The sequence below is a fragment of the Papio anubis genome, chromosome 10 (assembly GCF_008728515.1).
Source record: "Papio anubis isolate 15944 chromosome 10, Panubis1.0, whole genome shotgun sequence".
Lineage (NCBI taxonomy): Eukaryota > Metazoa > Chordata > Mammalia > Primates > Cercopithecidae > Papio > Papio anubis.
The window spans coordinates 86,058,825-86,070,105 of NC_044985.1; the positions used below are offsets into that span (position 1 = coordinate 86,058,825).

General features: G+C 45.4%; 1 protein-coding gene across 1 annotated transcript in view; it reads right to left on the reverse strand.

The window, feature by feature from the left end:
• Positions 1 to 6,317, reverse strand: part of SUMO1 (small ubiquitin like modifier 1) — a 30,249-nt gene extending 23,932 nt beyond the window's left edge. The window contains exon 1 of the mRNA XM_009182801.4: positions 6,153 to 6,317. Coding sequence (XP_009181065.1) covers positions 6,153 to 6,164 — 12 coding nt within the window. The 5' untranslated portion in view covers positions 6,165 to 6,317. The remainder of the gene's footprint in view (positions 1 to 6,152) is intronic.
• Between the last annotated feature and the right edge of the window lie 4,964 nt (positions 6,318 to 11,281).

Sequence of the window (11,281 nt, forward strand, 5' to 3'; positions counted from 1 at the left end):
AACTGTAAAACAAAGGTGCTCAGTAACAGTATCTGTGTGAACTTTTCCCCATGACTCCTAAAGAAACAGAGTATCAGCCAGGCGGGGCAAGCGCAGTGGCTCACGCCTGTAACCCCAGCACTTTGGGAGGCCAAGGAGGGCAGATCACCTGAGGTCGGGAGTTCCAGACCAGCCTGACCAACATGGAGAAGCCCCATCTTTACTAAAAAAAAAAAAAATGAAATTAGCCAGGCGCAGTGGCTCACGCCTATAATCCCAGCACTTTGGGAGGCAGAGGCAGGCGGATCACGAGGTGAGGAGATCGAGACCATCCTGGCTAACACGGTGAAACCCCATCTCTACTAAAAATACAAAAACTTAGCCAGGCGTGGTGGTGCGTGCCTGTAATCCCAGCTACTCAGAAGACTGAGGCAGCAGAAATGCTTGAAACCGGGAGGCAGAGGTAGCAGTGAGCCAAGATCGCGCCATTGCACTCCAGCCTGGATGATAGAGCGAGACTCCGTCTCAAGAAAAAAAAAAAATTAGCCGGACATGGTAGCACATGCCTGTAATCCCAGCTACTCGGGAGGCTGTGGCAGGAGAATCGCTTGAACCCAGGAGGCGGAGGTTGTGGTGAGCCAAGATCGCGCCATTGCACTCCAACCTAGGCAACAAGAGCGAAACTGCATCTCAAAAAAATTAAGTAATTAATTTAATTAAATAGAATATCAGCATTATGTATCTTTTGTTAAAAAATCACAACTTCAGGGAATTCCAAAATGGAATGCTAAAGATGTCTTAATAAAAAATTAACTGGGCCAGGCGCGGTGGCTCATGCCTGTAATCCCAGCACTTTGCAAGGCCAAGGCAGGCAGATCACCTGAGGTCAAGAGTTCAGGACCAGCCTAGCCAACATGGTGAAATCTCGTCTCTACAAAGATCAAAAATTAGCTGGGCATGATTGCGGGTGCCTGTAATCCCAGCTACTTGGAGTGGCTGAGGCGGGAGAATCGTCTGAACCTGGGAGGCAGAGGTTGCAGTGAGTCGAGACGGCACCACCGCACTCCAGACTGGGCAACAGAGCGAGACTCCATCTCAAAAAAAAAGATTATCGGCCTCTCTTGCTTTATCCACCATCGTGGTGTGTGCTTGACTCCACTTCTTGCATGTCTTCTCACAAGACTTTCAAGGTTAAGTGATTTCTGGTCAAGAAACAAAAGCAAAATCGTCCCATTCCCCAGTGGATTCAGATGAAAACTGGTAATAAAAACAGGTAAAACTCCAAAAGGAGACACTGGAGAAGAACCAAACTGGGTCTATAAGGAATTGCATGATACAACATACTTATGCTGTCTGAAGGTCACAATCATGTTACCATATCGAGCTGAAAATGTCACCACTATCTGAAGAGTTGGACATGTTTTATTGGGAATATATTTTTTCTCTCTGAATCTGTTATGAACCCGTTGATTGGCTAGTTTCAGTAATAAATAAGTGAGACCTTTCGTTTCAAAAAAAAAAAAAAATTGTCCTTAACAATCCCAGTGTTCTGGAAGAGGTACATGATTCAACTTCGGAGATAAAGTTACCAGGTCTATTGCTAACAAAAGTAAAGGTGAAGAAGGTATGCAAAAATATCATAAGAGAAAACGATTCCATGGCAACCAACCCTGCCTCAATAACAAAACAACATCAAGAGGACTGAAAAAGGAGGAGGAAGGTACCTGCTGTTTCATGTTTTTGAGGCGACCTTCCAATTCTAGGGCCTAGAATCGTGCTGTGAACATTGTGACATTCAATAAACATCTGTTGAATGAATCTGGCCACTCTCCTTTAAAAATTTTTTTACTAATTATCCACTCAATGTGCTAAGCATTACAGGGAAAAAAGGATGAATAAAGCCTGACGTAATGGAGAAAAGACACCTGGAATGCAAATAACTGGCAACGCGGTAGTTCATGCCTGTAATCCCAGCACTCTGGGAGGCTAAGGCAGGCGGATCACTTGAGGTCAGGAGTTCAAGACCAGCCTGTCCAACATGGGAAACCCCGTCACTACTAAAAATACAAAAACTAGCCGGACATGGTGGCACACTTCTGTAATCCCAGCTACTTGAGAGGCTGAGGCAGGAGAATCACTTCAACCAGGTGGCAGAGGTTGCAGTGAGCCAAGATCATGCCACTGTACTCCAGCCTGGGCCACAGAGCGAGACTCCATCTCCAAAAAAAAAAAAAAGGGAACATAAATAACTGTAATACTACACGTTAAAAATTATGAAAGAGATACCCTAACTGCCTTCGGGACTAAAGGATGTCATGATTTGACAACTGCTTAATAGTTTTGAAATCTGAACTACTAAATCTTAATGAGCACTCTAATCATAACATTCATATTCAATTTTTAAACTACTAGTAAAGTTTTAGATAATGCTTCCTTTAGATATGCTTTAGATAATGCTTTTTAGAAAAAAAATGCTTTTTTTCTAAAAAAAAAAATACAAAAAAATTAGCCGAGCGTGGTAGCTAATTTTTTGACTCCATCTCAAAAAAAAAAAAAAAAAAAAAAAAAAAAAGGTTTTTTGGGTTTTTTTCCTTTTCTTTTTTTTTTTTTTGAGACACAGTCTTGCTCTGTCACCCAGGCTGGAATGCAGTGGCATGATCTCAGCTCACTGCAACCTCCGCCTCCTGGGCTCAAGCAATCCTCCCACCTCAGACTTCCAAGTAGCTGGGATTACACTCATGAGCCCCCAGGCCCAGCTAATTTTTGTATTTTTAGTAAAGACGGGCTTTAGTCATGTCGGCCAGGCTGGTCTCAAAGTCCTGGCCTCAAGTGACCCACCCACTTCAGGCTCCCAAAGTGGTGGGATTATAGGCGTAAGTCACCCTACTCAGCCATTAAGAAGTGTTTCATTCAAATTCCAAAAACAATCATTTTTTATTAATCAATGGAGAACCCAGCAATTGAAGTCTTGTGTGTATTTAATGTCCACCGATTTTAACCTTATTACTCAATTTCACTATTTTGGCACCAGACAATAACCTTCTGAGAGGTGCCTCAGAAAATACATCACTCTAAAATAACTTGATTCAAATTAAGGTTCTCTTTTTAGGACAGTGGTTTAGTCTCATGCTGATATTAAACAGTGCAGGATTTGGAGATTCTTGCTCTCACTTATAAACCTCTTAAGATTAAAGGTTCAGCTTCATAACTCTTTAAGTCTTTAGCACTCAACACTGAACTTGTACTGGATCTTGTTTGTTTTGAGTCAGGGTCTCTATCGCCCAGGCTGGAGTGCAGTGGCATGATCTTGGCTCACTGCAACCTCGACCTCCCGGGCTCAGGTGATCCTCCCATGTCAACCTCCTGAGTAGCTGGGACTACAGGTACAGGCCACCATGCCTGACTAACTTTATTTTTTGTAGAGACCACGTCTCTCTATGTCGCCCAGGTTGGTCTCAAACTCCTGGGCTCAAGCAATCCTCCCCCACTTTGGCCTCCCAAAGTGCAAGGATTACAGGTGTGAGCTGCTGCACCCGGCCAATGTACTGGGTCTTTTTTTTTTTTTTTTTTTAAACGGAGTCTCACTCAGTTGCCCAGGCTGGAATACAATTGTGTGATCTCCGCTCACCGCAACCTCCGCCTCCCGGGTTCAAGCAGTTCTCCTGCCTCAGCCTCCTGAGTAGCTGGGATTACAGGCGCGCACCACCACACCTGGCTAATTTATGTATTTTTAGTAGAGACAGGGTTTCACCATGTTAGTCAGGCTGGTCTCGAACTCCTGACCTCGTGATCCCCCCATCTTGGCCTTCCAAAGTGCTGGGATTACAGGCATGAGCCACCACGCCCAGCGAGTCCTAATTATTAATAATGATGTTGGTCAATCAGCCTACAGCAACAATTCTCAAACTTTTTGTTCTCAGGAATCTTACACTTAAATTTATTTAGAATCCCATAAAGCTTTTGTTAGGTTGGTTACATCTATTGATGTTTCCAGTATTAAACATTGAAAACTAGGAAATGTCTTAAATATTAATTCATTTTAAAATACCAACAAATCTGTTATATGTTAACAAATACATATTTTTATTGAAAATAGTTTTCAAAACAAAATTAATGAAAGAGTGGAACTGTTACACTTTTTTGCAAATCTCTTTAATGTCTGGCTTAATAAAAACAGCTGGATTTTCACATCTGCTTCCACACTTAATTTGTTTTATCACAGGTCATGTTAGTTTCTAGAAATGTCCATTGAACACTCATAAAAGAATGACAGTGAAAAAGACAAATAATGTCCTAGTATGAACATGAAATAAAAGAATGTATTTGTATCCTAGGTCCCTCATTTCTTTATGTCTCTCTTAAATGACCTGACTTCAAACTGGAGCAATAAAGTCTACATTTTATAATTATTTCTTTATGTTGCTCTTTCATCGGTCTACAATAAATTTCAAAATGCTTCCTAGACGCTTCTGAGAAGCAAAATAAAAGGATGATGAAATTAAGCATTTACACCTATACTTCTCTTCCTAGTAACCAAGTAAAAAACTACCTAGGGAAACACTTAAAATGCCAATTTGGGAATTAATCTAGATTATTAGTAAGTAGAACCATCCAAAATCAATCTAGATTATGGTAGAGCTTTAAAATATTAAGTGTACATTTTGTACAATAGTACAAATCTGCAAAAACCTCACTTGCTCTCACCAAATGGTACAAAACTGGGTTAAAAGCCAAGGGAATAGGTGTGTTAAATTTAAAAGTTCAAGTACATCGTGGAGTTGAATGAAAAATAGTTTTCTGAATACCACTAAACGAGTAAAAGTCCAAAAATAATGGAAAAAGTCAAAGTCGGCCGAGCTCGGTAGCTCATGTCTGTAATCCCAACACTTTGGGAGGCCGAGGCGGGCGGATCACAAGGTAGGGCGATTGAGACCAGCCTGGCCAATATGATGAAATGCTGTCTCTACTAAAAATACAAAAAGTAGCTGGGTGTGGTGGTGCGTGCCTGTAGTCCCAGCTACTCGGGAGGCTGAGGCCCGAAAATTACTTGAACCCAGGAGGCAGAGGGTGCAGTGAGTGGAGATCGCACCACTGCACTCCAGCCTGGCGACAGAGCGAGACTCCGTCTCAAAAAAAAAAAAAAAAAAAAAAAGTCAAAGTCGTCTGAGCAAACAAAAGACCAGACAAAAACTCTACGAATTAAAAACTAGCCATAAAGGTGGTTAATTAGAACAGGATGAGGAAGAAAAGCTTAGGGAAAATCTATCACTCCTGATTAAGTGCAAATCCCAAGTAAATTATTGATACTAACAGTGAGCTGGAGCACTTTGCCTTACCAGGCAACTTTCTGCAACTACTCTACATACACAAAGTTTTCCTATGCTTTTCCTCAAAAATATGAGCCTGCTTCAGGTTAATGCCCAGGTAAGATGCTTTTTGTTGCTGTCGCAGTTTAGTTCTATTTTCTTTCTTGGTTATTCTAAATGCTCTATTACAACTGGAGAGCTAGGATGAACCAATCCCGAGTAAGAAACGGGAAAGTACAGTAAAGAGGCGACAGCTCTGCACCCCCACACAGAAAAAGACTCACAGAAGAGCAGCGGCATCCTTGCCCCAGCTCCAATCCGAACGGAGGCAGGATTCCCAACAACATCGGACGTCTCCCTCCCTCGCCGCCCCACGCCCTCCCGACGAAGAAGCACAAAGTGGAGAGTCCAGCCGCTTCTCAGGGCCACGGAGCCTCCCAGTCAGGGATTCTCTCCCGTTACATAACTGAGGCCTAGGGCCCTGCTTCTGCGATCAGTCCTCTGGAGGGAGATGGACGGGTTCTCCAGGGACCCTCTCAGGGAGGTGGAAGCGGGGCTCTGCACCTGGTCGACCCGGGAGAAAGAAGTGGGACGACATGAGGGAGGCCGCGACCAGAGGCTTTGGGGTACAGGGGGTGATGAGCGAGCCCGGAGAGGGGCGGGCGGCTCCGGGAGTCCCGCAGCAGGCCCTGGCACCTCCGGCCCTAGTCGGCTCCCCTCCCTCGCCTGCCCACTCCCCACCGGCCACCCCCTCCCCCATTCCGCGCTCCCCTCCCCCGCGCCTCCATCCCCGACCCCAGCCTAGCGGCAGGCAGACCTGCAGGGAAGGCCCTGGCCACCGCCGATGGATGGCTCCCAGCCCGGTACCTGGTCAGACATGATGACGGTGGCTTCACCCGGGGGTCTCCGCACAGCAGCGGCCTCGGGTAGGCAGAACCTCGCTCCGGGATTTACAAATCCGTCTCCCTTCCCCACAGCACAACACCGCGGCTGCAGTAACTTCCGCTACGCCTCGCGTCACTTCCGCTACGCGCAGGGAGGAGGGAGAGAGGGAAGAGAGGAAAGACAAGGCGGGAAAATGGGTGGGGGAGCGGCCAAGAGGAGGGGCGGGCTGTGGAGCTGCTTTGCCGGTGGTCGCGCGGGTGAACGGCAGTTTTGTCAGCTCTTTCAAGGACTAGGTCCAGCGCATCAGTACTAGGGCCATCCCCCAGGAGCAAAAGTCCTGGCTCCATGTCTCAGTGTTTGGAGCCACTCACAGCCTAGATTCCTCTCTCCATTACACCTTGCGCGTCTCTGACGACTGAGCCGGGATACTTCTTTTGTCTCCTCCCAGCCTTGCTCATCAACCTCCCACCCCCAAATATGTTTATTTGAATGCCAGCTCTAGAACTAACATTTTCCGTTGACCAGCACTCTTGCCAAACACATGACCGTGATTTAAAACAACAAGAAATCAACGACCCAACCCAATCTTGATGGCTACTGATGCTGAAGACCGCTGCTGAAAGTTCTAAATAGGGGGTGGATAATTCCAACCCTTGAATTGGTTGCTTTGCGTTAAGGTTAAAGAATGATTCTTCTTGGCAGGGCGCTGTGGCTCACGCCTGTAATCCCAACAGTTTGGGAGGCCGAGGCGGGCGATTCACCAGAGATCGGGAGTTCGAGACCAGCCTGGCCAACACGGTGAAACCACGTCTCTACTAAAAATACAAAAATTAGACGGGCGTGTTGGCTGACACCTATAATCACAGCTACTAGGGAGGCTAAGGCTGGAGAATCGCTTGAACCTGGGAGGCGGAGATTGCAGTGAGACGAGATCCACGCCATTGCACTCCAGCTTGGGCGACCAGAGCGAAACTCCGACTCAAAAAAAAGGAGGAGGGGGTGCGGTTCCGCGCGCCGCGCATGGAGAAGCAGGCTCCGACCGGCCCGCCGAGCTGCAGCAGCCCTTTGCGCCCTCCCGGCCCTCCCACCAACATCATGTTCCAGTTCCTTCTTGGATTTACATTGGGCAACGTGGTTGGAATGTATCTGGCTCAGAACTATGACATACCAAACCTGGCTAAAAAACTTGAAGAAATTAAAAAGGACTTGGATGCCAAAACCCCCTACTTCATGAGAATGCCTCCAGCACTGCCTTCCAGATACACTGATTCTACTGCTCTTGAGGGCCTCCTTTACCATCTGAACCAAAAGCTTTTGTTTTCATCTCCAGCCACTGGGCTCCTCTTCTTTGCTAGAACCTGTGTTTTTGGCTTTAGAGCAAGCAAAATGGGGCCTCAATTTGAGAACTACCCTACATCTCCAACTCTCACCTCTTCACATATTCCCTTTCCAATTGCATGGGAGGTTCGAAGACTGGAATTATGGTGCTAGATTAGTAAACATGACTTTTAATGAAAAAAAAATGATTTTTCTTAAATTTCTTCTGTAAAGCACGATGGCCCTACTGGCACAAACAGTGGCCCTACGGGCATACTCATGGAGGATAAGAATATAAACAAATAGAATTGAGAATCCCGAAATAAATCAATAACCCTCACATTTACATCAACAAAAACACCAAGACAAATCAATGGTGAAAGAACAGTCTTTTCAACAATTGGTACTAGCACAACTAGATGTCCACATGCAAAAGAATGACTGTTTTGTTTTTTGTTTTTTTGTTGTTGTTGTTTTTTTGGTCACCATCTCAAAAAAAAAAAAGAACACAAGGAGGCCGGGAACCACGGCTCACATCTATAATCCCAGCACTTTGGGAGGCCCAGGTGGGCCGATCTCCTGAGCCCAGGAGTTCAAGACCAGCTTGGGCAACATGTTGCAGTGTGCCAAGATCATCCCACTCCACTCCAGCCTGGGCAACAGAGTGAGACCTTGTCTCAAAAAAATAAAACAAACAAACAAACAAAATGATCGGGTGCAGTGGTTCATACCTGTAATCCCAGCACTTTGGGAGGCCAAGACAGGCAGATCACTTGAGGTCAGGAGTTGGAGACCAGGCTGGCCAACATGGTGAAACCCCATCTCTACTAAAAATGCAAAAGCTAGCCAGGCATGGTGGCGCAGGCCTGTAATCCCAGTTACTCGGGAGACTGAGGCAGGAGAATCGCTTGAACCTGGGAGGCAGAGGAAGCTGCAGTGAGCTGAGATCACGCCATTGCACTCCAGCTTGAGACTGGGTGACAGAGTGAGACTCCGTCTCAAAAAAAAAACAAAAAAAACAAGGAGATACCACTTTATACCCACTAGAAGGGCTATGTTCAAAAAGACAGAAAATAACAAGTGTTGACAAGGCTATGGAGAAATTAGAACCCTTATACCCTGCTAGTAGGAATGTAAAATGCTTTAGGCTGGGCATAGTAGCACTGGCCTACAGTCCTAGCTACTTGGGAGGCTGAGGCACAAGGATCCCTTGAGGCCAGGTGGTGGAAGCTTCAGTGGGCTATGCTATGATCAAGCCTGTGAAAAGTCAATGCACTATAGGCTGAGAAACATAGCAAGACCCTGTCTCAAAAAACAAAAATGTTTTGAAAAACTGGCTGTCAGTTCCCAAAATTGTAAAACATAAAGTCACCATAAGACCCAGACATTTCGCTCCTAGGTATATACCCAAGAGAATTGAAAACATATATCCATTCCAGACTCAGTGGCACATGCCTGTAATCCCAGACTTTGGGAGGCCGAGGCAGGAGGATGCCTTGAGGCCAAGAGTTCAAGATTACAGTGAGCTATTATAGCATTCTAGCCTGGGCAACACAGTGAGACCCTGTGATATGGTTTGGCTGTGTGTCCCCACCCAAATCTCCTGTCCAATTGTAATTTCCAATGTTGGGGGAAGGACTTGGTGGGAGGCGATTGAATAATGGGGGCAGATTTTCCCCTTGCTGTTCTTGATATAGTGAGTGAGTTCTCACGAGATCTGGTTGCTTAAAAGTGGGTAGTACTTTCCCGTTCACTCTCTTTTTCTCCTGCTCTCATGTGAAGAAGGTGCTAGCTTCCCCTTTGCCTTGGTCCATGATTGTTAAGTTTCCTGAGGCCTTCCAGTCATGCTTCCTGTTAGGCCTGCAGACCTATGAGTCAATTAAAACTCTTTTCTTCATGAATTACCCAGTCTAAGGCAGCTCTTTACAGCAATGTGAGAACAGACTAATATACTCTGTTTCTAAAAATAAAAATAAAACATATAACAAAAGTATGTACACTAATGTTCACAGCAACATTAGTGAGCTACTGCTCCAGCCTACTACTAGGGCTGAAGGATTAGGGAGAAAATGGAGAGTGACTGCTGATGAGTATAGAGTTCCTTTTGGAAGTGATGAAAATGCTCTAAAATTGATTGGTGATGGTTGCACAGCTATATGAATACACTAAAAATTATATATTTTAAAGAGGTGAGCAGTATATGCTAATTATCTCAGTAAAACCATTATATTTTTAAAAAATACAATGGCCTTGAAAAGAGCTGCTAGTACTAGCTGAAGAGGATTATTAAGGGAGCCTACATCCAAGCCAGCTGGTCAGGAAAAGCTTCCAAAATAAATAAATAAATAACATCTAAATTGAATGTCAGAGAGTAAGCTGAAATAAGCTAGAGCAGTAGTTCCTTTTTTTTTTTTTTTTCTTTTTTTTTTTTTTTTAGACAGAGTCTCACTCTGTCACCAGGCTGGAGTGCAGTGGCACTATCTCAGCTCACTGCAACCTCTGCCTCCTAAGTTCAAGCGATTCTCCTGCCTTAGCCTCCCGAATACCTGGGACTACAGGCGCGTGCCACCGCACCCAGCTAATTTTTTGTATTTTTAGTAGAGATGGGGTTTCACCATGTTGGCCAAGATGGTCTCAAGATCTGCCGGCCTCAGCCTCCCAGAGTGCTGGAATTACAGGCGTGAGCTACCTCGCCCAGACTGAGCAGTAATTCTTAAACGTTTTTTCTTTTCTTTTGAAATAGAGTTTCGCTTTTGTCGCCCAGGCTGGAGTGCAATGGCACGATCTGGGCTCACTGCAACCTCCGCCTCCCAGGTTCAAGCAATTCTTGCCCAAGCTGGAGTACAGTGGCAAGATCTTGACTCACTGCAACATCTGCCTCCCAGGTTCAAGCGATTCTCCTGCTTCAGACTTCCAAGAAGCTGAGACTACAGGCGCATGCCACCATACCCAGGTAATTTTTGTATTTTTAGTAGCAACGGGGTTTTGCCATATTGGCCAAGCTGGTCTCAAATTCCTGGCCTCAAGAGATCCACCCACCTTGCCCTCCCAAAGTGCTAAGATTACATGCGTGAGCCAGTCTAAAATTTTTTTTTAATTAGACTTCTCTGAAGGTAGTGAGTTATCTCAATTGATTGTTCATAGTCAGTTACAGATTAGACTCCTTGTTTTACTGTTTCCACTCTTCTAACTACAGCACTTGGTTAGTCTTTTTTTTTTTTTTTTTTTTTTTTTTTTTGAGATTGAGTCTCGCTCTGTCGCCCAGGCTGGAGTGCAGTGGCACGATCTCGACTCACTGCAACCTCCGCCTCCCGGGTTCACCCCACTGTCCTGCCTCAGCTTCCTGAGTAGCTGGGACTACAGGCACCCACCACCACGCCCGGCTAATTTTTTGTATTTTTGGTAGAGATGGGGTTTCGCCGTGTTAGCCAGGATGGTCTCCATCTCCTGACCTCATGATCCACCTGCTTCGGCCTCCCGAAGTGCTCGGATTACAGGCATGAGTTACCGTGCCTGGCTTTTAATTTTTATTAAAATTTAAAAATTTTTAATAAAAAATAAAGTGGCACCAAGCACGGTGGCTCATGCCTGTAATCCCAGCAGTTTGGGAAGCCTAGACGGGTGGATCACCTGAGGTCAGGAGTTCAAGACTAGCCTGGCTAACGTGGTGAAACCCTGTTTCTACTAAAAATACAAAAAAAAATTAGCCAGGCGTGGTGGCGGGCACCTGTAATCCCAGCCATTCCGGAGGCTGAGGCAGGAGAATCATTTGAACCCGGGAGGCGGAGGTTGCA